Here is a 22,006-nt window from a genome sequence, read left to right as displayed (position 1 = left end):
GTGGAAGGCAAGCCGGGTGACGCGTGTTTTCTGCCATCACCGGTCGCATCGCTGCCGTACTGAGTGGGGGTCGCAAACCTCAACCTCTGGGAGCAGAGGCGGAGTGAGCGGGTAGCGCCATGTCTGACAACGAAGACAAGTGAGTGTGCCACCCGCGGGGTATCCGGTCAGTGCCGGACTGTGCTCTCCCTCACACGCACTGTGCCTGTCCTGCTGGTATCTGCCATATTGCCAGTGACCTGCTTCAGGGTTAGCGTAACCAAACTGCTGCAGAACATCATTAAATTTTCTCATAGCACTAATACTCCCTCTGCGATAACAGTGTACTCCACATACCTTTTAGACCAGCTCATATTGCCCTTACAGATCATTCAGACTGTCCTACATGCCGTCAGACCTGCCTGACAAATTGTCACATGCATATATGTTGCAATCAGTGGTGTCCTTCTGGGATTAGTATCCTAGTATTGTGGCCCTGCTCAGTGCTGATTGGCCTGTACTGTTAGCTATAGGTTTCCACCATCATTATCTGAACTACGTGTTAAGTCTCTTGGCCATCCTGGTACTGTTCAATTTTTCTAATAGGGATGGTCAACGGATGCTGATGGTTCACAACCATCAATGTTCCCGATCTCATGAAACTATTTTTCCCATCGAAAGGCAGTTATTCAATGGTTGCCAGCCATCAAATGCAACTTTCTGATACCCATCCAATGGCTGACAGCTTCTATGCTGTTGCAGACACCCAAAAGTTGTGTCCACAGCTGAGCTACTGTGTGCATGCGTGAAGCTCTGAATGTGCAAAGTAAAACCATCTCTGGTTACGATGTGATGGTTAGAAGCTACAACATGGCTGGATTTGATGTCTGAAGCCCGGCAACCAATCGATCCCAGGCTTCCAATGTCCATCCCTAATTTCTAAATGCTCCTTGAGTATCTCTATTTCTCTAACGTCCTAGAGGATGCTGGGACTCCGTAAGGACCATGGGGAATAGAGGGGTTCCGCAGGAGATAGGGCACTTTAAGAAAGCTTTGGATTCTGGGTGTGCACTGGCTCCTCCCTCTATGCCCCTCCTCCAGACCTCAGTTTTACACTGTGCCCAGAGGGAAATGGGTGAACTGCAGGGAGCTCCCCTGAGTTCTCTGCCTAGAAAGCATTTTTGTTTGGAATTTTTCTCTCTTTCTCTGACGTCCTAGTGGATGCTGGGGACTCCGTAAGGACCATGGGGAATAGACGGCTCCGCAGGAGACTGGGCACATCTAAAGAAAGATTTAGGTCTATCTGGTGTGCACTGGCTCCTCCCCCTATGACCCTCCTCCAAGCCTCAGTTAGATTTCTGTGCCCGGCCGAGCTGGATGCACACTAGGGGCTCTCCTGAGCTCCTAGAAAGAAAGTATAGTTTAGGTTTTTTATTTTACAGTGAGACCTGCTGGCAACAGGCTCACTGCAGCGAGGGACTAAGGGGAGAAGAAGCGAACCTACCTAAGTGGTGGTAGCTTGGGCTTCTTAGGCTACTGGACACCATTAGCTCCAGAGGGATCGCACACAGGACCCGACCTCGTCGTCCATTCCCGGAGCCGCGCCGCCGTCCCCCTTACAGAGCCAGAAGCATGAAGGTCCGGAAAATCGGCGGCTGAAGACTTCTGTCTTCTCCAAGGTAGCGCACAGCACTGCAGCTGTGCGCCATTGCTCCTCAAGCACACCACACACTTCGGTCACTGATGGGTGCAGGGTGCTGGGGGGGGGGGGCGCCCTGAGCAGCAATATTAACACCTTGGCTGGCAAAACTGACACCATATATAGCCCCAGAGGCTATATAGGTGTAAATTACCCCTGCCAGAATAACACAAAAAGCGGGAGAAAGCCCGCCGAAAAAGGGGCGGAGCCATCTCCCTCAGCACACTGGCGCCATTTTCCCTCACAGCTCCGCTGGAAGGATCGCTCCCTGGCTCTCCCCTGCAGTCCTGCACTACAGAAAGGGTAAAAAAGAGAGGGGGGGCACAAATTTAGGCGCAGAATAATATATATATGCAGCTATAAGGGAAAACACTCTTTATAGGTGATATCCCTGTGGTATATAGCGCTCTGGTGTGTGCTGGCATACTCTCCCTCTGTCTCCCCAAAGGGCTTTGTGGGGTCCTGTCCTTTGTCAGAGCATTCCCTGTGTGTGTGTCGGTACCGCTGTGTCGACATTTATGATGAGGAAAATGATGTGGAGGCAGAGCAAATGCCTGTAAATGTGTTGTCACCCCCTGTGGGGTCGACACCTGTGTGGATGGACTTATGGAAGGAATTACGTGACAGTGTCAGCTCCTTACATAAAAGGTTTGACGACATAGGGCAGCCGGCTACTCAGCTTGTGACTGTTCCAGCGTCTCAAATGTCATCAGGGGCTTTAAAACGCCCGCTACCTCAGATGGCAGACACAGATGTCGACACGGATACCGACTCCAGTGTCGACGACGATGAGACTAGTGTACCCTCCAATAGGTCCACCCGTTACATGATTGAGGCAATTAAAAATGTATTACACATTTCTGATAGTACCCCAGGTACCACAAAAAAGGGTATTATGTTCGGTGAGAAAAAACTACCAGTAGTTTTTCCTGCATCTGAGGAATTAAATGAGGTGTGTGAGGAAGCCTGGGCTTCCCCCGATAAGAAATTGATAATTTCTAAACGGTTATTGGCAGCGTACCCTTTCCCGCCAGAGGATAGGTCACGTTGGGAAACGTCCCCTAGGGTAGATAAAGCGCTTACACGTTTATCAAAACAGGTGGCACTACCGTCTCCGGATACGGCCGCCCTAAAGGATCCTGCTGATAGAAAGCAGGAGGCTACCCTAAAAGCTATATATACACACACGGGCATTATATTGCGACCAGCGATTGCATCAGCATGGATGTGCAGTGCTGCTGCTGCGTGGTCAGATTCCCTGTCGAATAATATTGATACCCTGGATAGGGACACTATTTTGCTGACAGTGGAGCATATAAAGGACGCTGTCTTATACATGCGTGATGCACAGAGGGATATTTGCCGGCTGGCATCAAAAATAAGCGCAATGTCCATTGCCGCCAGAAGGGGGTTATGGACTCGGCAGTGGTCAGGTGATGCCGATTCAAAAAGGCACATGGAAGTTTTGCCTTATAAGGGGGTGGAACTGTTTGGGGATGGTCTTTCAGACCTCGTTTCCACAGCTACGGCTGGGAAATCGACATTTTTGCCACAGGCTACCCCACAGCAAAAGAAGGCACCGTATTATCAAGTACAGTCCTTTCGGCCCCATAAACACAAGAGGGCGCGAGGCGCATCCTTTCTGCCGAGAGGCAAAGGTAGAGGGAAAAAGCTGCAGCATACAGCCAGTTCCCAAGAGCAAAAGTCCTCCCCCGCGTCCGGTAAGTCCACAGCATGACGCTGGGGCTTCACAGGCGGATCCGGGTACGGTGGGGGCCCGTCTCAGAAATTTCAGCACACAGTGGGCTCTCTCACAGGTGGATCCCAGGGCCCTTCATGTAGTATCTCAGGGGTACAGGCTGGAATTCGAGACGTCCCCCCCCCCCCCCCCCCCCCCCGCCGTTTTCTAAAATCTGCCTTACCAGCAACTCCCTCTGCCAGGGAGGCAGTGTTGGTGGCTATCCAAAAACTGTATTCACAGCAAGTGATTGTTAAGGTACCCCTCCTTCAGCAAGGGAAGGGTTACTATTCCACAATGTTTGTGGTACCAAAACCGGACGGTTCGGTGAGACCCATCTTAAATTTAAAATCCTTGAACACTTATATCAAAAGGTTCAAGTTCAAGATGGAATCGCTCAGGGCGGTTATTGCGAGCCTGGACGAGGGGGATTACATGGTCTCCCTGGACATCAAGGATGCGTACCTGCATGTCCCCATTTACCCTCTTCACCAGGAGTACCTCAGATTTGTGGTACAGGACTGTCACTATCAGTTCCAGACGCTGCCGTTCGGGTTATCCACGGCACCGAGGGTCTTTACCAAGGTAATGGCCGAAATGATGATACTCCTTCGCAAGAAGGGAGTTTTAATTATCCCGTACTTGGACGATCTCCTGATAAAGGCGAGGTCCAAGGAACAGTTGGTAGTGGGGGTAGCACTTTCTCGGGAAGTGCTACAACAGCACGGCTGGATTCTCAATATTCCAAAGTCACAGCTGGTCCCGACGACACGTCTTCTGTTCCTGGGAATGATTCTGGACACAGACCAGAAAAAAGTGTTTCTTCCAGTGGAAAAAGCCGAGGAGTTGTCATCTCTAGTCAGAGACCTCCTAAAACCGGGACAGGTGTCGGTACATCAATGCACACGAGTCCTGGGAAAAATGGTAGCTTCATACGAAGCGATTCCATTCGGAAGGTTCCACGCAAGGACTTTCCAGTGGGACCTGTTGGACAAATGGTCCGGGTCCCATCTCCAGATGCAACAGCGGATAACCCTGTCGGCAAGGACCAGGGTGTCGCTGCTGTGGTGGCTGCAGAGGGCTCATCTATTAGAGGGCCGCAGATTCGGAATACAGGACTGGGTCCTGGTGACCACGGATGCCAGCCTTCGGGGCTGGGGCACAGTCACACAGGGAAGAAATTTCCAAGGACTGTGGTCAAATCAGGAGATTTCGCTTCACATAAATATTCTAGAGCTAAGGGCCATTTACAATGCCCTAAGCCAAGCAAGGCCCCTGCTTCAAAACCAGCCGGTACTGATCCAATCAGACAACATCACGGCGGTCGCCCATGTAAACAGACAGGGCGGCACAAGAAGCAAGAGGGCAATGGCAGAAGCCACAAGGATTCTCCGATGGGCGGAAAATCATGTGTTAGCACTGACAGCAGTGTTCATTCCGGGAGTGGACAACTGGGAAGCAGACTTCCTCAGCAGGCACGACCTCCACCCGGGAGAATGGGGACTTCATCCAGAAGTCTTCCAAATGCTGGTAAACCGGTGGGAAAGACCACAGGTGGACATGATGGCGAGACTTACCGCGGCTACGTTTGACGGCATGGCGGTTGAACACCGGATCCTGAAGGAAAAGGGCATTCCGGAGGAAGTCATCCCTACCCTGATCAAAGCCAGGAAGGATGTCACCGTAAAACATTATCACCGCATTTGGCAGAAATATGTTGCTTGGTGTGAGGCCAGGAAGGCCCCAACGGAGGAATTTCAACTGGGTCGATTCCTGCATTTCCTGCAAGCAGGGGTGACGTTGGGCCTCAAATTGGGGTCCATTAAGGTCCAGATTTCGGCCCTGTCGATTTTCTTCCAAAAAGAACTGGCTTCACTACCTGAAGTTCAGACTTTTGTCAAAGGAGTTCTGCGTATTCAGCCTCCTTTTGTGCCCCCAGTGGCACCTTGGGATCTCAATGTGGTTTTGGAGTTCCTGAAATCACATTGCTTTGAACCACTTAAGACTGTGGATTTGAAATATCTCACGTGGAAAGTGGTCATGCTGTTGGCTCTGGCTTCGGCCAGGCGTGTGTCAGAATTGGCGGCTTTGTCCTATACAAGCCCTTATCTGATTTTCCATATGGATAGGGCAGAGTTGAGGACTCGTCCTCAGTTTCTCCCGAAGGTGGTATCAGCGTTTCACTTGAACCAGCCTATTGTGGTACCTGCGGCTACTAGGAACTTGGAGGATTCCACGTTACTGGACGTAGTCAGGGCCCTGAAAATTTATGTTTCCAGGACGACTGGAGTCAGGAAAACTGACTCGCTGTTTATCCTGTATGCACCCAACAAACTGGGTGCTCCTGCTTCTAAGCAGACTATCGCGCGCTGGATTTGTAGCACTATTCAGCTGGCGCATTCTGCGGTGGGACTACCGCAGCCTAAATCTGTAAAAGCCCATTCCACAAGGAAGGTGGGCTCATCTTGGGCGGCTGCCCGAGGGGTCTCGGCTTTACAACTTTGCCGAGCTGCTACTTGGTCAGGGGCAAACACGTTTGCAAAATTCTACAAATTTGATACCCTGGCTGAGGAGGACCTGGAGTTCTCTCATTCGGTGTTGCAGAGTCGTCCGCACTCTCCCGCCCGTTTGGGAGCTTTGGTATAATCCCCATGGTCCTTACGGAGTCCCCAGCATCCACTAGGACGTCAGAGAAAATAAGAATTTACTCACCGGTAATTCTATTTCTCGTAGTCCGTAGTGGATGCTGGGCGCCCATCCCAAGTGCGGATTGTCTGCAATACTTGTAAATAGTTATTGTTACACAAATCGGGTTGTTATTGCGAGCCATCTGTTCAGAGGCTCCGTTATTATCATACTGTTAACCGGGGTTCCTATCACGAGTTATACGGTGTGATTGGTGTGGCTGGTATGAGTCTTACCCGGGATTCAAAATCCTTCCTTATTGTGTCAGCTCTTCCGGGCACAGTGTCCTAACTGAGGCTTGGAGGAGGGTCATAGGGGGAGGAGCCAGTGCACACCAGATAGACCTAAATCTTTCTTTAGATGTGCCCAGTCTCCTGCGGAGCCGTCTATTCCCCATGGTCCTTACGGAGTCCCCAGCATCCACTACGGACTACGAGAAATAGAATTACCGGTGAGTAAATTGTTATTTTTTTTACAGGGAGCACTGCTGGCAACAGGCTCCCTGCATCGAGGGACTGAGGAGAGAGGGGCAGACCTACTTAAATGATAGGCTCTGCTTCCTCGGCTACTGGACACCATTAGCTCCAGAGGGGGTAAACACAGGTTCGTCCTAGGCGTTCACTCACAGAGCCGCGCCGCCGTTCTCCTCACAGAGCCAGAAGAAAAGAAGTCAGAAGACGAGGTAACGCACAGCATTGCAGCTGTGCGTCATTGCTCCACACACCTCACACACTCCGGTCACTGTAAGGGTGCAGGGGGGGCGCCCTGGGCAGCAATATAAACACCTCTCTGAATAAACACCTCTCTGATGGCAAAAGACTATATACATGTACAGGTGGGCACTGTACATGTATATAAAAGAGCCCCCGCCATTTTTTAGTAACTTTGAGCGGGACAGAAGCCCGCCGCCGAGGGGGCGGGGCATCTCCCTCAGCACTCACCAGCGCCATTTTCTCTCCACAGCACCGCTGAGAGGAAGCTCCCCGGACTCTCCCCTGCTTTACACATGGTGAAAGGGGGTTTTGAAGGAGAGGGGGGGGGGGGGGGGCACATAATTGGCGTTTTATTACTACACAGCGCTACTGGGGAAAAGCATTCTGTGTTTCTTTCCAGGGGTATAGCGCTGGGGTGTGTGCTGGCATACTCTCTCTGTCTCTCCAAAGGGCCTTAAAGGGGATACTGTCTTCAGAGAAAGAGTTTCCCTGTGTGGGTGAAGTGTGTCGGTACGCGTGTGTCGACATGTTTGACGAGGAAGGCTCGCTTAATGTGGAGGGGGAGTGTTTGAATGTCAGGTCGCCGTCGGCAACGCCGACACCGGACTGGGTGGATATGCTGAATGTCTTAAATGCAAATGTAAATTTACTGCATAAAAGGTTAGACAAGGCTGAAGCTAGGGATCAGTCAGGTAGCCAGACCATGCCTGTCCCTGTGGCGCCAGGACCTTCGGGGTCTCAAAAGCGCACCATATCCCAGGTCGATGACACAGATACTGACTCTAGTGTCGACTATGAAGATGCAAAATTACAGCCGAAGGTGGCAAAGGGTATTCGTTACATGATTATTGCCATTAAAGAGGTTTTGCATATCACTGAGGAACCCCCTGTCCCTGACACGAGGGTACACATGTATAAAGGGAAAAAGCCTGAGGTCACTTTTCCGTCCTCATTTGAGCTAAGCGAATTGTGCGAAAAGGCTTGGGAATCTCCAGATAGGAGACTACAAGTTCCCAAAAGGATTCTTATGGCGTATCCCTTTCCACAAAAGGATAGGCTACGATGGGAATCTTCGCCTAAAGTAGACAAGGCGCTGACACGCTTATCCAAGAAGGTGGCACTACCTTCTCAGGATACAGCTTCCCTCAAGGATCCTGATGATCGCAAGCAGGAAATTACCATGAAGCACATTTACACACATTCAGGTACTATTGTTAGACCGGCTACGGCGTCGGCCTGGGTTTGTAGTGCTGTCGTGGCATGGGCAGATTCCTTATCTATGGAGCTTGACACCTTAGATAGGGATGCCATTTTAATGACCATAGAGCATATCAGAGATGTTGCCTTGTATATGAGAGATGCTCAAAGAGACATTTGTTTACTAAGCTCCAGAATAAACGCTATGTCTATTTCTGCTAGGCGACTCTTGTGGACCCGACAGTGGACGGGAGACGCCGACTCAAAGCGGCATATGTAGTCATTGCCTTACAAGGGGGAGGAGTTGTTTGGAGACGGCCTCTCCGACCTTGTCTCTACTGCTACGGCCGGTAAATCAAATTTTTTACCTTATGTTCCCCCGCAGCATGCTAAGAAGGTACCCCATTATCAGATGCAGTCCTTTCGTTCAAATAAGAGCAAGAAGGTACGGGGATCATCCTTTTTTGCCAGAGGTAAAGGCAAGGGGAAAAAGCTGCACGCAGCTAGTCCCCAGGAGCAGAAGTCCTCCCCTGCATCTGCAAAGTCCACCGCATGACGCTGGGGCTTCCCGGGGGGAGGCAGATCAAGTGGGGGCACGTCTTTGATTTTTCAGCCACGTCTGGGTTCACTCGCAGGTGGATCCCTGGGCATTAGACATTGTTTCTCAGGGATACAGACTGGAATTCGAAGACATGCCTCCTCGCCGGTTTTTCAAATCGCTCTGCCGACTTCCCCGTCAGAGAGGGAGCTAGTGTTAGCTGCAATCCAAAAATTGTATATTCAACAGGTGATAGTCAAAGTTCCTCATCTCCAACAAGGAGAGGGATATTACTCAACCCTGTTTGTGGTCCCGAAACCGGACGGTTCGGTCAGACCCATTTTAAATCTAAAATCCCTGAACCTGTACTTGAAGAGATTCAAGTTCAAAATGGAATCACTCAGGGCGGTCATCGCCAGCCTGGAGGGGGGGATTGGATGGTGTCCCTGGACATAAAGGATGCATACCTTCATGTTCCGATTTTCCCCCCTCACCAGGCGTTCCTGAGATTTGCAGTACAGGACTGTCACTACCAATTTCAGACGTTGCCGTTTGGGCTTTCCACGGCCCCGAGAATTTTCACCAAGGTAATGGCGGAAATGATGATGCTCCTGCGCTCAGCGGGGTGTCACAATTACCCCATACTTGGACGATCTCCTCATAAAGGCGAGATCTCGGGAGAAGTTGCTGGACAGCGTGTCTCTGTCCATGAAGACGTTGCAAATGCACGGCTGGATTCTCAATATCCCGAAGTCCCAGCTAGTCCCTGCAACGCGTCTGACCTTTTTGGGCCTGATTCTAGACACAGACCAGAAGAGGGTTTTTCTTCCGATGGAAAAGGTTCATGAGCTCATAGCGCTGGTCAGGAACCTATTGAAGCCAAAAAAGGTTTCAGTGCATCATTGCACATGGGTTCTGGGGAAGATGGTGGCTTCATACGAGGCCGTCCCCTTCGGCAGGTTCCATGTGAGGACCTTTCAATGGGACCTATTGGACAAATTACAATTGCATCAAAGGATAACCCTGTCTCCCAGACCAGGGTATCTCTCCTGTGGTGGCTGCACAGTGCTCACCTACTAGAGGGGCGCAGGTTCGGCATTCAGGACTGGGTCCTGGTGACCACGGACGCAAGCCTCCGAGGCTGGGGAGCGGTCACGCTAGGAAGAAATTTCCAAGGTCTCTGGTCAAATCTAGAGACTTGTCTCCACATCAACGTCCTGGAGTTGAGGGCCATATACAACGCCCTACGTCAGGCGGAGAAATTGCTTCGGGACAAACCGGTTCTGATTCAGTCGGACAATGTCACGGCAGTGGCTCATGTAAACCGCCAAGGCGGAACAAGGAGCAGAGTGGCCATGGCAGAAGCGACCAGGATTCTACGCTGGGCGGAAGGCCATGTAAGCGCACTATAAGCAGTGTTCATCCCGGGGGTGGACAACGGGGAGGCGGACTTCCTCAGCAGGCACGACCTGCATCCGGGAGAGTGGGGTCTTCATCAGGAAGTCTTCGCACAGATCACGGGTCGGTGGGGACTGCCTCAGATAGACATGATGGCATCCCGTCTCAACAAAAAGCTGAAGCGGTATTGCGCCAGGTCAAGAGACCCTCAGGCGGTAGCGGTAGACGCTCTGGTGACACCTTGGGTGTTCAGATCGGTCTATGTGTTTCCTCCTCTACCTCTCATACCCAGATTGGCCACGGAGGACTTGGTATCCGGAGCTGCAAGAGTTGCTCACAGAAGATCCGTTGCCTCTTCCTCTAAGGCAGGACCTGCTGCAGCAGGGGCCCTGTCTGTTCCAAGACTTAACGCGGCTGCGTTTGACGGCATGGCGGTTGAACGCCGGATCCTAGCGGAAAAAGGGATTCCGGAAGAGGTCATTCCTACCCTGATCAAGGCTAGGAAGGACGTGACATCGAAACATTATCACCGTATATGGCGAAAATATGTTTCTTGGTGTGAGGCCAGAGCTGCTCCTACGGAGGAGTTGCATTTGGGCCGTCTACTTCACTTCCTTCAACCAGGAGTGAATTTGGGCCTTAAACTAGGGTCCATAAATGTCCAAATTTCGGCCTTATCCATTTTCTTTAAAAGAGAATTGGCCTCTCTTCCTGAAGTACAGACTTTTGTTAAGGGGGTGCTGCATATTCAGCCTCCTTTTGTACCTCCGTTGGCGCCTTGGGATCTTAACGTGGTATTACGTTTCCTCAAGTCCCCTTGGTTTGAGCCACTCAAAACAGTGGAGTTGAAATACCTCACTTGGAAAGTGGTCATGTTGTTGGCATTAGCTGCGGCAAGGCGTGTTTCAGAATTGGCGGCTTTAGCACATAAAAGCCCATACCTGGTTTTTCACGTGGATAGGGCGGAGTTGAGGACTCGTCCTCAATTTCTGCCAAAAGTGGTCTCATCTTCATATGAACCAACCTATTGTCGTGCCTGTGGCTTCACGGGACTTGGAGGATTCAGAGTCCCTGGATGTGGTCAGGGCTTTGAAGATTTATGTAACCAGAACAGCTAGGATCGGGAAGACTGAGACTCTTTGTTCTGTATGCGGCCAAAAAGGTTGGCGCTCCTGCTTCAAAGCAGACTATTGCTCGCTGGATCTGTAACACGATTCAGCAGGCGCATTCTACGGCAGGATTGCCATTGCCTAAATCGGTTAAGGCCCATTCCACTAGGAAGGTGGGCTCTTCTTGGGCGGCTGCCCGAGGGATCTCTGCATTACAGTTGTGCCGAGCAGCTACTTGGTCGGGGTCAAACACCTTTGCGAAGTTCTATAAGTTTGATACCCTGGCTGAGTAGGACCTCCTGTTTGCTCAATTGGTGCTGCAGAGTCATCCGCACTCTCCCGCCCGTTTGGGAGCTTTGGTATAATCCCCATGGTCCTTACGGAGTCCCAGCATCCTCTAGGACGTTAGAGAAAATAGGATTTTACTTACCGGTAAATCTATTTCTCGTAGTCCGTAGAGGATGCTGGGCGCCCGTCCCAAGTGCGGACTTCTTCTGCATGACTTGTATATAGTTATGGCTTACATAAGGGTTATGTTGTAGTTTTATCGGTTGGACCGAGGCTATGTTGTTGTTCATACTGTTAACTGGGTAGTTTATCACAAGTTATACGGTGTGATTGGTGTGGCTGGTATGAATCTCGCCCTTAGATTTACAAAAATCCTTCCTCGTACTGTCCATCTCCTCTGGGCACAGTTTCCCTAACTGAGGTCTGAAGGAGAGGCATAGAGGGAGGAGCCAGTGCACACCCAGAATCCAAAGCTTTCTTAAAGTGCCCTATCTCCTGCGGAGCCCGTCTATTCCCCATGGTCCTTACGGAGTCCCAGCATCCTCTACGGACTACGAGAAATAGATTTACCGGTAAGTAAAATCCTATTTTCTGGAACATCCTCCCCTCCACTGCAACTATTTGTTTGGGTCTCTTCTTGGCCCTTTGCTTTTGTGTATTTCTCTTGGTGAAGTCCTGCTTCTGCCACCACGTATATGCATGCAACACCCAAACCTCTCTCCTATTTTGATGTATTTTATCTAATTTGTCCAACTGCCTAGTCTCTATTACAGCTTGATGTCCTAAAGCTACTGCCAGAATCCTGGCAGCAGAGTCCCCTTGCAGGCTTGATGCGCTCGCCATGCATCGGGCCCGGTTCTATTCCCACTCGGTTAATGGAGTGGACCCCCCAACCAAGTGGGAATACCAAGCGTTTGTTAGGATTCCCGACGTCTGTATATCACCAGCTGTCAGGATTCCGTCGTAGGTCTCCTGAATGCTGGGATCCTGACAGACTGTTTATTGACTGCATCCCCTTTTCTCTAACGTCCTAAGTGGATGCTGGGGACTCCGTAAGGACCATGGGGAATAGCGGCTCCGCAGGAGACTGGGCACATCTAAAGAAAGCTTTAGGATTAACTGGTGTGCACTGGCTCCTCCCCCTATGACCCTCCACCAAGCCTTAGTTAGATTTCTGTGCCCGACGAGAAGGGTGCACACTAGGGGCTCTCCTGAGCTTCTTAGTGAAAGTTTTAGTTTAGGTTTGTTATTTTCAGTGAGACCTGCTGGCAACAGGCTCACTGCATCGAGGGACTAAGGGGAGAAGAAGCGAACTCACCTGCGTGCAGAGTGGATTGGGCTTCTTGGCTACTGGACATTAGCTCCAGAGGGACGATCACAGGTCCAGCCTGGATGGGTCCCGGAGCCGCGCCGCCGGCCCCCTTACAGAGCCAGAAGAGCGAAGAGGTCCGGAAAAATCGGCGGCAGAAGACGTTCCTGTCTTCAATAAGGTAGCGCACAGCACTGCAGCTGTGCGCCATTGCTCTCAGCACACTTCATACTCCGGTCACTGAGGGTGCAGGGCGCTGGGGGGGGCGCCCTGAGACGCAATAAAACATGACAGAAATACCTTACATGGCAAAAAATACATCACATATAGCTCCTGGGCTATATGGATGCATTTAACCCCTGCCAGAATATACAAAAAACCGGGAGATAGGCTCCGCCCCCTTTTCGGCGGCCTTATCTCCTCAGCACACTGGCGCCATTTTCCCTCACAGCTCAGTTGGAGGGAAGCTCCCTGGCTCTTCCCTGCAGTCACTACACTACAGAAAGGGTTAAAAAAAGAGAGGGGGGCACTAATTAGGCGCAGTATTAAAACATACAGCAGCTATAAGGGGAAAAACACTTATATAAGGTTATCCCTGTATATATATAGCGCTCTGGTGTGTGCTGGCATACTCTCCCTCTGTCTCCCCAAAGGGCTAGTGGGGTCCTGTCCTCTATCAGAGCATTCCATGTGCGTGTGCTGTGTGTCGGTACGTTTGTGTCGACATGTATGAGGAGAAAAATGATGTGGAGACGGAGCAGAGTGTCTGTAACAGTGATGTCACCCCCTAGGGGGTCGACATCTGAGTGGATGTACTGTTGAAAATTACGTGACAGTGTCAGCTCTATATAAAAAAAACAGTGGTTGACATGAGACAGCCGGCTACTCAGCTTGTGCCTGTCCAGACGTCTCATAGGCCGTCGGGCTCTAAAGCGGCCGTTACCTCAGATGGCAGATACAGACACCGACACGGATACTGACTCCTGTGTCGACGGTGAAGAGACAACCGTGATTTCCAGTAGGGCCACACGTTACATGATTGAGTTAATGGAAAAATGTTTTTATACATTTCTGATAATACGAGTACCACCAAAAAGGGGTATTATTTTCGGTGAGGGAAAAACTACCTGTAGTTTTCCTGAATCTGAGAAATAAAATGAGGTGTGTGATGATGCGTGGGTTTACCCCCGATAACAATTGATCATTTCTTAAAAAGTATTGGCTGTATACCCTTTCCCGCCAGAGGTTAGGGTGCGTTGGGAAACACCCCCTAGGGGGGATAAGGCGCTCACACGCTTGTAAGAACAAGGGCTCTACCCTCTCCTGAGATGGCCGCCCTTAAGGATCCTGCTGATAGAAAGCAGGAGGGTATCCTAAAATGTATTTACACACATACTGGTGTTATACTGCGACCAGCTATCGCCTCTGCCTGGAGGTGCAGTGCTGGGTTGGCATGGTCGGATTCCCTGACTGGAAATATTGATAGTATATTATTGCCTATAGAGCATTTAAAAGATGCATTTCTATATATGCATGATGCACAGCGGAATAATTGCCGACTGGCATCAAGTATAAGTGCGTTGTCCAATTCTACCAGTAAAATGGTCAGGTGATGCGGATTCCAAACGGCATTTGGAAGTATTGCCTTTGAAAGGGTGGCCACGGCAACAGCTGGGAAATCCACGTTTGTACCCCAGGTCGCCTCTCAAAATAAGACGCCGTATTATCAGGCGCAGTCCTTTGTTGGCAAGCGGACAAAAGGTTCCTCTTTTCTGCTCGTGACAGAGGGAGAGAAAAAAAAGGCTGCAGAGATCAGCCAGTTCCCAGGCAGAAACCCTTTCCCGCCTCTGCCAAGCCCTCAGTATGACGCTAGGGCTTTACAAGCTCAGGCACGGTGGGGGCCCGTTCTCAATGAATTTCAGTGCGCAGTGGGCTCACTCGCAAGTAGACCCCTGGATCCTTCAGGTAATATCTCAGGGGTACATATTGGAATTCGAGACGTCTCCCCCTCGCCGTTTCCAAAAGTCGGCTTTACCGACGTCTCCCTCTGACAGGGAGGCTTTTTTGGAAGCCATTCACAAGCTGTATTCCCAGCAGGTGATAATCAAGGTACCCCTCCTGCAACAGGGAACGGGGTATTATTCCACACTATTGTGGTACCGAAGCCAGACGGCTCGGTAAGACCGATTCTAAATCTAAAATCTTTGAACACTTACATACAGAGGTTCATATTCAAGATTGAGTCACTCAGAGCAGTGATTGCGAACCTGGAAGAAGGGGACTACATGATGTCTCGGGACATCAAGGATGCTTACCTTCATGTCAAAATTTACCCTTCTCACCAAGGGTACCTCAGGTTATGGTACAGAACTGTCACTATCAGTTCAGACGCTGCCGTAGGGATGGTCCACGGCACCCCGGGTCTTTACCAAGGTAATGGACGAAATGATATTCCTTCGAAGGAAGGGAATTTTAGTTATCCCTTACTTGGACGATTCCCTGATAAGGGTAAGATCCAGGGAACAGTTGGAGGTCGGTGTAGCACTATCTCAGGTAGTGTTGCGGCAGCACGATTGGATTCTCAATATTCCAAAATCGCAGCTGGTTCCGACGACTTGTCTTCTGTTTCCTAGGGATGATCCTGGACACAGTCCAGAAAAAAGGTGTTTCTCCCGGAAGAGAAAGCCAGGGAGTTATCCGAGCTAATCAGGAACCTCCTAAAACCGAACCAAGTCTCAGTGCATCAATGCACAAGGGTTCTGGGTAAAAATGGTGGCTTCCTACGAAGCAATCCCATTCGTTAGATTCCACGCAAGAACTTTCCAGTGGAACCTACTGGACAAATGGTCCGGGTCGCATTTTCAGATGCATCAGCGGATAACCCTGTCACCAAGGACAAGGGTATCCATCCTGTGGTGGTTGCAGAGTGCTCATCTTCTAGAGGGCCGCAGATTCGGCATTCAGGACTGGGTCCTGGTGACCACGGATGCCAGCCTGCGAGGCTGGGGAGCAGTCACACAGGGAAGGAATATCCAGGGCTTAGGGTCAAGCCTGGATACATCACTTCACATAAATATCCTGAAGCTAAGGGCCATTTACAATGCTCTAAGCTTAGCGAGACCTCTGCTTCAAGGTCAGCCGGTGTTGATCCAGTCGGACAACATCATGGCAGTCACCCACGTAAACAGACAGGGTGGCACAAGAAGCAGGAGGGCAATGGCAGAAGCTGCAAGGATTCTTCGCTGGGCGGAAAATCATGTGATAGCACTGTCAACAGTATTCATTCCGGGAGTGGACAACTGGGAAGCAGACTTCCTCAGCACGACCTCCACCCGGGAGAGTGGGGACTTCACCCAGAAGTCGTCCACATGGTTAAAAAACTCGACAGGTATTGCGCCAGGTCAAGAGACCCTCAGGCAATAGTTGTAGACGCTCTGGTAACACCGTGGGTGTACCAGTCAGTGTATGTGTTCCCTCCTCTGCCTCTCATACCCAAGGTACTGAGATTGATAAGATGGAGAGGAGAAAGCACTATATTCGTGGCTCCGGATTGGCCAAGAAGGACTTGGTAACCGGAACTTCAAGAGAGGCTCACGGAGGATCCGTGGCCTCTACCTCTAAGAAGGGACCTGCTCCAGCAAGGACCCTGTCTGTTCCAAGACTTACCGCGGCTGCATTTGACGGCATGGCGGTTGAACACCGGATCCTGAAGGAAAAAAGGCATTCCGGATGAAGTCATCCCTATCCTGATCAAAAGCCAGGAAGGATGTAACCGCAAAAACATTATCACCGCAATTGGCGAAAATATGTTGCGTAGTGCGAGGCCAGTAAGGCCCGACGGAGGAAATTCAACTGGGTCGATTCCTACATTTCCTGCAAACAGGAGTGTCTATGGGCCTGAAATTGGGGTCCATTAAGGTTCAGATTTCGGCCCTGTCAATTTTCTTCCAAAAAAGAACTAGCTTCAGTCCCTGAAGTTTAGACGTTTGTAAAAGGGGTACTGCATATACAGCCTCCTTTTGTGCCTCCAGTGGCAATTTGGGATCTCAATGTAGTTTGGGTTCCAAAAGTCACATTGGTTTGAACCACTTAAATCTGTGGAGTTAAAATATCTCACATGGAAAGTGGTCATGCTGTTGGCCCTGGCCTGGGCCAGGCGCGTGTCAGAATTGGCGGCTTTATCCTGTAAAAGCCCTTATCTGATTTTCCATTCGGACAGGGCAGAATTGAGGACGCGTCCTCATTTTCTGCCTAAGGTGGTATCAGCGTTTCACCTGAACCAGCCTATTGTGGTGCCTGCGGCTACTAGCGATTTGGAGGATTCCAAGTTGCTGGACGTTGTCAGAGCATTGAAAATATATATTTCAAGGACGGCTGGAGTCAGAAAATCTGACTCGCTGTTTATACTATATGCACCCAACAAGCTGGGTGCTCCTGCTTCTAAGCAGACTATTGCTCGTTGGATTTGTAGTACAATTCAGCTTGCACATTCTGTGGCAGGCCTGCCACAGCTAAAATCTGTAAAAGCCCGTTCCACAAGGAAAGTGGGCTCATCTTGGGCGGCTGCCCGAGGGGTCTCGGCTTTACAACTTTGCAGAGCAGCTACTTGGTCAGGGGCAAACACGTTTGCTAAATTCTACAAATTTGATACCCTGGCTGAGGAGGACCTGGTCCTTACGGAGTCCCCAGCATCCACTTAGGACGTTAGAGAAAATAAGAATTTACTTACCGATAATTCTATTTCTCATAGTCCGTAGTGGATGCTGGGCGCCCATCCCAAGTGCGGATTGTCTGCAATACTTGTACATAGTTATTGTTACAAAAATCGGGTTATTATTGTTGGGAGCCATCTTTTCAGAGGCTCCTCTGTTATCATACTGTTAACTGGGTTCAGATCACAAGTTATACGGTGTGATTGGTGTGGCTGGTATGAGTCTTACCCGGGATTCAAAATCCTTCCTTATTGTGTACGCTCATCCGGGCACAGTATCCTAACTGAGGCTTGGAGGAGGGTCATAGGGGGAGGAGCCAGTGCACACCAGTTAATCCTAAAGCTTTCTTTAGATGTGCCCAGTCTCCTGCGGAGCCGCTATTCCCCATGGTCCTTACGGAGTCCCCAGCATCCACTACGGACTATGAGAAATAGAATTATCGGTAAGTAAATTCTTATTTAAATCTGTACTGAGATTTTTAGGCCTTTGTAATTTATTTTTATTTTATTTTTTTTAGATAGTAAATTCATACTTTCCATAAATTTTATGTGTGAATATGTTTTCCTACAGTTTTGAGGCAGACTATTTTGATGATGCTGAGGAAGATGAGGGGCTTGATGACTTGTACAATGCAGAGGAGGAAGACCAGGAGAACGTGGCCATCTTACCAGCTGGTGAAGGCCAGCAGGGGAACCAGAAACGCATCACCACTAATTACATGACAAAATATGAACGAGCGCGTGTTTTGGGAACTAGAGCACTACAGATAGCGTAAGTGTGTAAAAATAGTGAATTAATTTTTTGTGTCCCCATACTGTAATATTCAAAAATATAAGATGCTATGCTGTGTTCTGTCACCGGTAAAGTTATATTATACCTGAATATGTTTATCGCCTCATGCAAACCTTGCTTCCTTTTTTTTATAAATTAAATCCCGTATTGTAATGAATAATGTATACTTTACTGAATGGAGCTGCATAGGCACATCAGTGATGAGAGGGCTGTATAGGATGGCGATGGAGCTATCAACACTGGCACAGTGACTTTGGAGTAGAGATGAGCAGGTCCAGATTTACTTGGTTCTTTTTGCGGAACCAGCGCATGTTCAGATCTATCTTATTAACTATCCAAAATACGCAAGAGCTGATGGCCAGTAAGCATTTTTTTTAGATAAGTTTCCGAGTAAATCCAATTCCGCTTATCTCTTCTTTGAAATGGTATTAAGGTATCATGTGGGGCTGGACACTTTGCAGGAGGCGGAGGCAGACTGACCAACTTGAATAAGGGGGGATTTTTGAGAAACCTAAAGGGTAAAATATTGTGTTTTGAAAACTGTATGTTAACTGCATAAATTCCTGTTATTTTAATTACCCATTTGTGAGCTCTGTATTTATGGATGAGGCGGAATGTACATTTTAATTTTGTGTAGCCCTCATTAAGCCTAGTAGATGAAAAAATAATCGGTCAATGGCACCCTAGTCAACAAGCATAATCATTTGGGTCTACTTGACTAGTTCAGAAAATCCTTTTTATATTGAAAATCTAAATATTGTCAGTGATGACTTTGGTGAATAAAAAAGTGGCATATGCAAACATCTCAACACAGGCCGTTCTCTGCAGGGCAGGAAAATGCAGCATCCATAAATAAAGATTGATATTTACATAATCTATACATTATAATAAGATTCACTCACAAATGAAGTTTGCTTTCTCAGTGTGGCAAATTATCTTCAGAATTATATACACATTATATAATAAATGTAAAAAAAATATCACATTGGATAAATTTGTCATTCTGCTGAACGAGTGTCTAGATGTTTAGCAATATTGTCTACTAGTTATGGTAATCTTCCAAAGTCCTGAATATGAAATTAGAGCAACATTCCTCCGGGTGTGTGTTTATAATTAGTGGATTTGAATTTATGATATATCCTTCAACAGTCTCTTACAGCGAGCGCGTCAGTCTTACCTTGTTCATAGAAACTCTGCAGTGATCATTTATGGTCACCTTCAATGCTTCCGGTGGTAAATAAACTCCCAGCAGCACAGTGCAGAGTGCAAAAGCTTCAGTGGCTATGAAACAGATTCAGTCCCTATACACTCCGTCAGCTGTTCTTAGGTAATATAAACTTGCTTACAGTAATGTCGGCATTTTAGGATTGGAAATCTTGTGAAGTCTGGTTTTGTATGTTGCTGCCTCCACATACTACCAACTAAATCCTTCCAGCTGTTGTGCTGACATGCGGTAATTCCACATTGGAAAGGCAGAGTGGTTAACATAAAGTAAACTCCTCTATGTAACGTTTCATCGCTGAAGGTTTAAAACTCTCAATATATGACCATTCCCTCTCCTCGTAGATCTTTGAACTAAAGCGTTTCTTTACCTTTTGCAGGGGATTTATTCAGAGGTGCAAAACATTTAATACGCAAGTAGATTATGTATCGCAGAAGTTCCCACACATTTAAGTAAATTAAATATATAAAGAACATGGGTATGTTGTGTATATTTTACTGAATAGTTATAAACTATAATGGAAAGAATCTCTATTTGTAAATAAGTTATATATCATGTCTTGAAATCCATCATTAACTTTGACATCCAATTGCTTCTCACGTCTGTAAAATGGAGATGATTTGAAATGTGCTATTTACTCATCATGCGTGATTATGCCAATGCAGAGGGGACCCCATGTTTTGCCTTCATTCATTGTTTATTTGCCAGAGTTTACATGTAGAGCTACAAAGGTTCCTTACCATCCTCCTTCCCCTCTCCTCTCTCCAGAATGTGTGCGCCTGTTATGGTGGAGCTAGAAGGAGAAACTGATCCTCTTCTTATTGCCATGAAGGAGCTCAAGTAAGTTTACCAAAAAAGAATTAAATATGTTATGACTGCCATGATTACCCACTGCAACGACTCCCATTTCAAATGAGCTGAAACAATTTTTGCCAAAGGAGACGCTACAGATATAGCCACGCTCAGCTTTGCAACATCAGCGTGTGCTTTAGGCACCACTGTATGTAAGTACACTATGCAGACAAAAGTGAACACGGTCTGCAAATAGATCAGCGAGTTTTTACCGATGTCAGTACTTTGTAGGTCCACTACATGCAGTGATTACTGCAGACACACTTCTATGCAAACTGTCCGCAAGTTCTTGGACAACAGCAGGTGGTATGTTTTGCCATTCTACCTTAAGTACAGTAATCATCTGCGACACTGAAGACTGACGAATCTGTCTAGAATGCACCTGTTGCTCCACTTCATCCCAGAGGTTCTCAATGGGGTTGAGATCTGTCCAGTCCATCTGGGTTACCAAATTTTCTGTATACCAGTCCAGCCCTGGAAGCAAGCCTACAATGATCCCCTTTTTAAAATGTTGGCACGTTCCGGCATGCCATTTTGTTAGCAAATGATCTAATTAGTGCCCCTCTACCCATTTTATACCTTAACGAACACGTGTCTGCTGCAAGAGCAGACCATTTAATGTGTGGGGAGGGCGAGGGGGTCCAGTCGCTTTTGTCTACATAGTGTATTTCATTCAGTCATGTTAGTAAGCGTACAGCTGACTTTGCTTCTTTTAACATTGAGCTTTTGTCCTTTGCTCATATTTATTGATGAGCTTTACTTGTATTCATTTTATTTGTTAATATATCTGTATCAAGTGCAGGCATTTAATTTAGGAATACAAAGCCAATGATATTGTACATTTTATATAAAGCTTATTAGGTGCACAGTGATGCTGTGAGTAAACACCATTTGTATTTATTTTTTGTTATTTCTGCTCAGACATAAATGCTGTTCTCTTCCCACAGAGCGAGGAAAATCCCTATAATCATCAGACGCTATCTCCCTGATGGCAGTTATGAAGACTGGGGGGTGGACGAGCTTATAATTACTGACTGAGACCTCAGGACATTCACTGACTCTTTCCAAAACCAACAGGACTTTTTCACCATTTTACGATTCACCCTTCGCATTTGCTGTTGTACATATTTATTTTTTAATCCTATAAATAATATCCCTGTGTTTAATAAAAATCCACAAAGCCCTGATGTTATGCTATTTCTATTACTTTTGAACTGATAGTTCTCTTACTTTTAGTTGATCTAGATGCCTGTGTACACACAGCAAGTTTATTTTGGGGCTCTACTGGACTACAATGTCTTCTCAGCTGCTGGATGGACTTGAGCTAGGCTTTCATTGCTGTTGACACATACTGCACCCACAGATGTGTCCACTGACATCTAGCCTCCCTTCACGTTAAACAGCTCTTTTAGGGACACCATGCCGTGGCGTAACTTTGTAGCGCCAATCGTCTTTCCATTAAAATGTATCTTATTAGGATGCACAAGCAGCTTTTTGCTGATTAAAATGCAATGCGAATATGATGCATTTTAGGCAAAAAGACGTCCAGCGCTAACAGAGTTGCATTTGACTTATCAGCTCACTCACGCCAGGCATCTTCCACTGTGTGGCGGATTGAGGCAAGATGTATGAGGACACATCTGTACTGTGTTTCTCTTACATTCACCACACTTCTCTCCAGACTCCAATGTGTGTCTCTCTAGCATCCCATTTGCCCTCTCCCACACATAAATCATACCACACCATTGACACCTGATCCTTCTCATCGTAGCTGG

General features: G+C 48.2%; 2 protein-coding genes across 2 annotated transcripts in view; one reads left to right on the top strand and one right to left on the bottom strand.

The window, feature by feature from the left end:
- C9H22orf23 (chromosome 9 C22orf23 homolog) overlaps positions 1-405 on the bottom strand; it is a 106,482-nt gene extending 106,077 nt beyond the window's left edge. The window contains exon 1 of the mRNA XM_063940564.1: positions 337-405. The gene's annotated coding sequence lies outside the window, so the exon portion shown is untranslated. The remainder of the gene's footprint in view (positions 1-336) is intronic.
- POLR2F (RNA polymerase II, I and III subunit F) lies at positions 50-21,418 on the top strand. Its single transcript, XM_063940565.1, has 4 exons — positions 50-139; positions 17,936-18,136; positions 20,148-20,219; positions 21,179-21,418. The coding sequence occupies exons 1-4, from the start codon at positions 120-122 to the stop codon at positions 21,267-21,269; spliced, it is 384 nt and encodes a 127-aa protein (XP_063796635.1). The 5' UTR covers positions 50-119; the 3' UTR covers positions 21,270-21,418.
- The last annotated feature ends 588 nt before the right edge of the window (positions 21,419-22,006 follow it).

Source organism: Pseudophryne corroboree, chromosome 9 (assembly GCF_028390025.1).
Source record: "Pseudophryne corroboree isolate aPseCor3 chromosome 9, aPseCor3.hap2, whole genome shotgun sequence".
Taxonomy (NCBI): domain Eukaryota; kingdom Metazoa; phylum Chordata; class Amphibia; order Anura; family Myobatrachidae; genus Pseudophryne; species Pseudophryne corroboree.
Note: the sequence above shows the minus strand (reverse complement) of the source record. Positions and strands in the feature narration are given on the sequence as shown.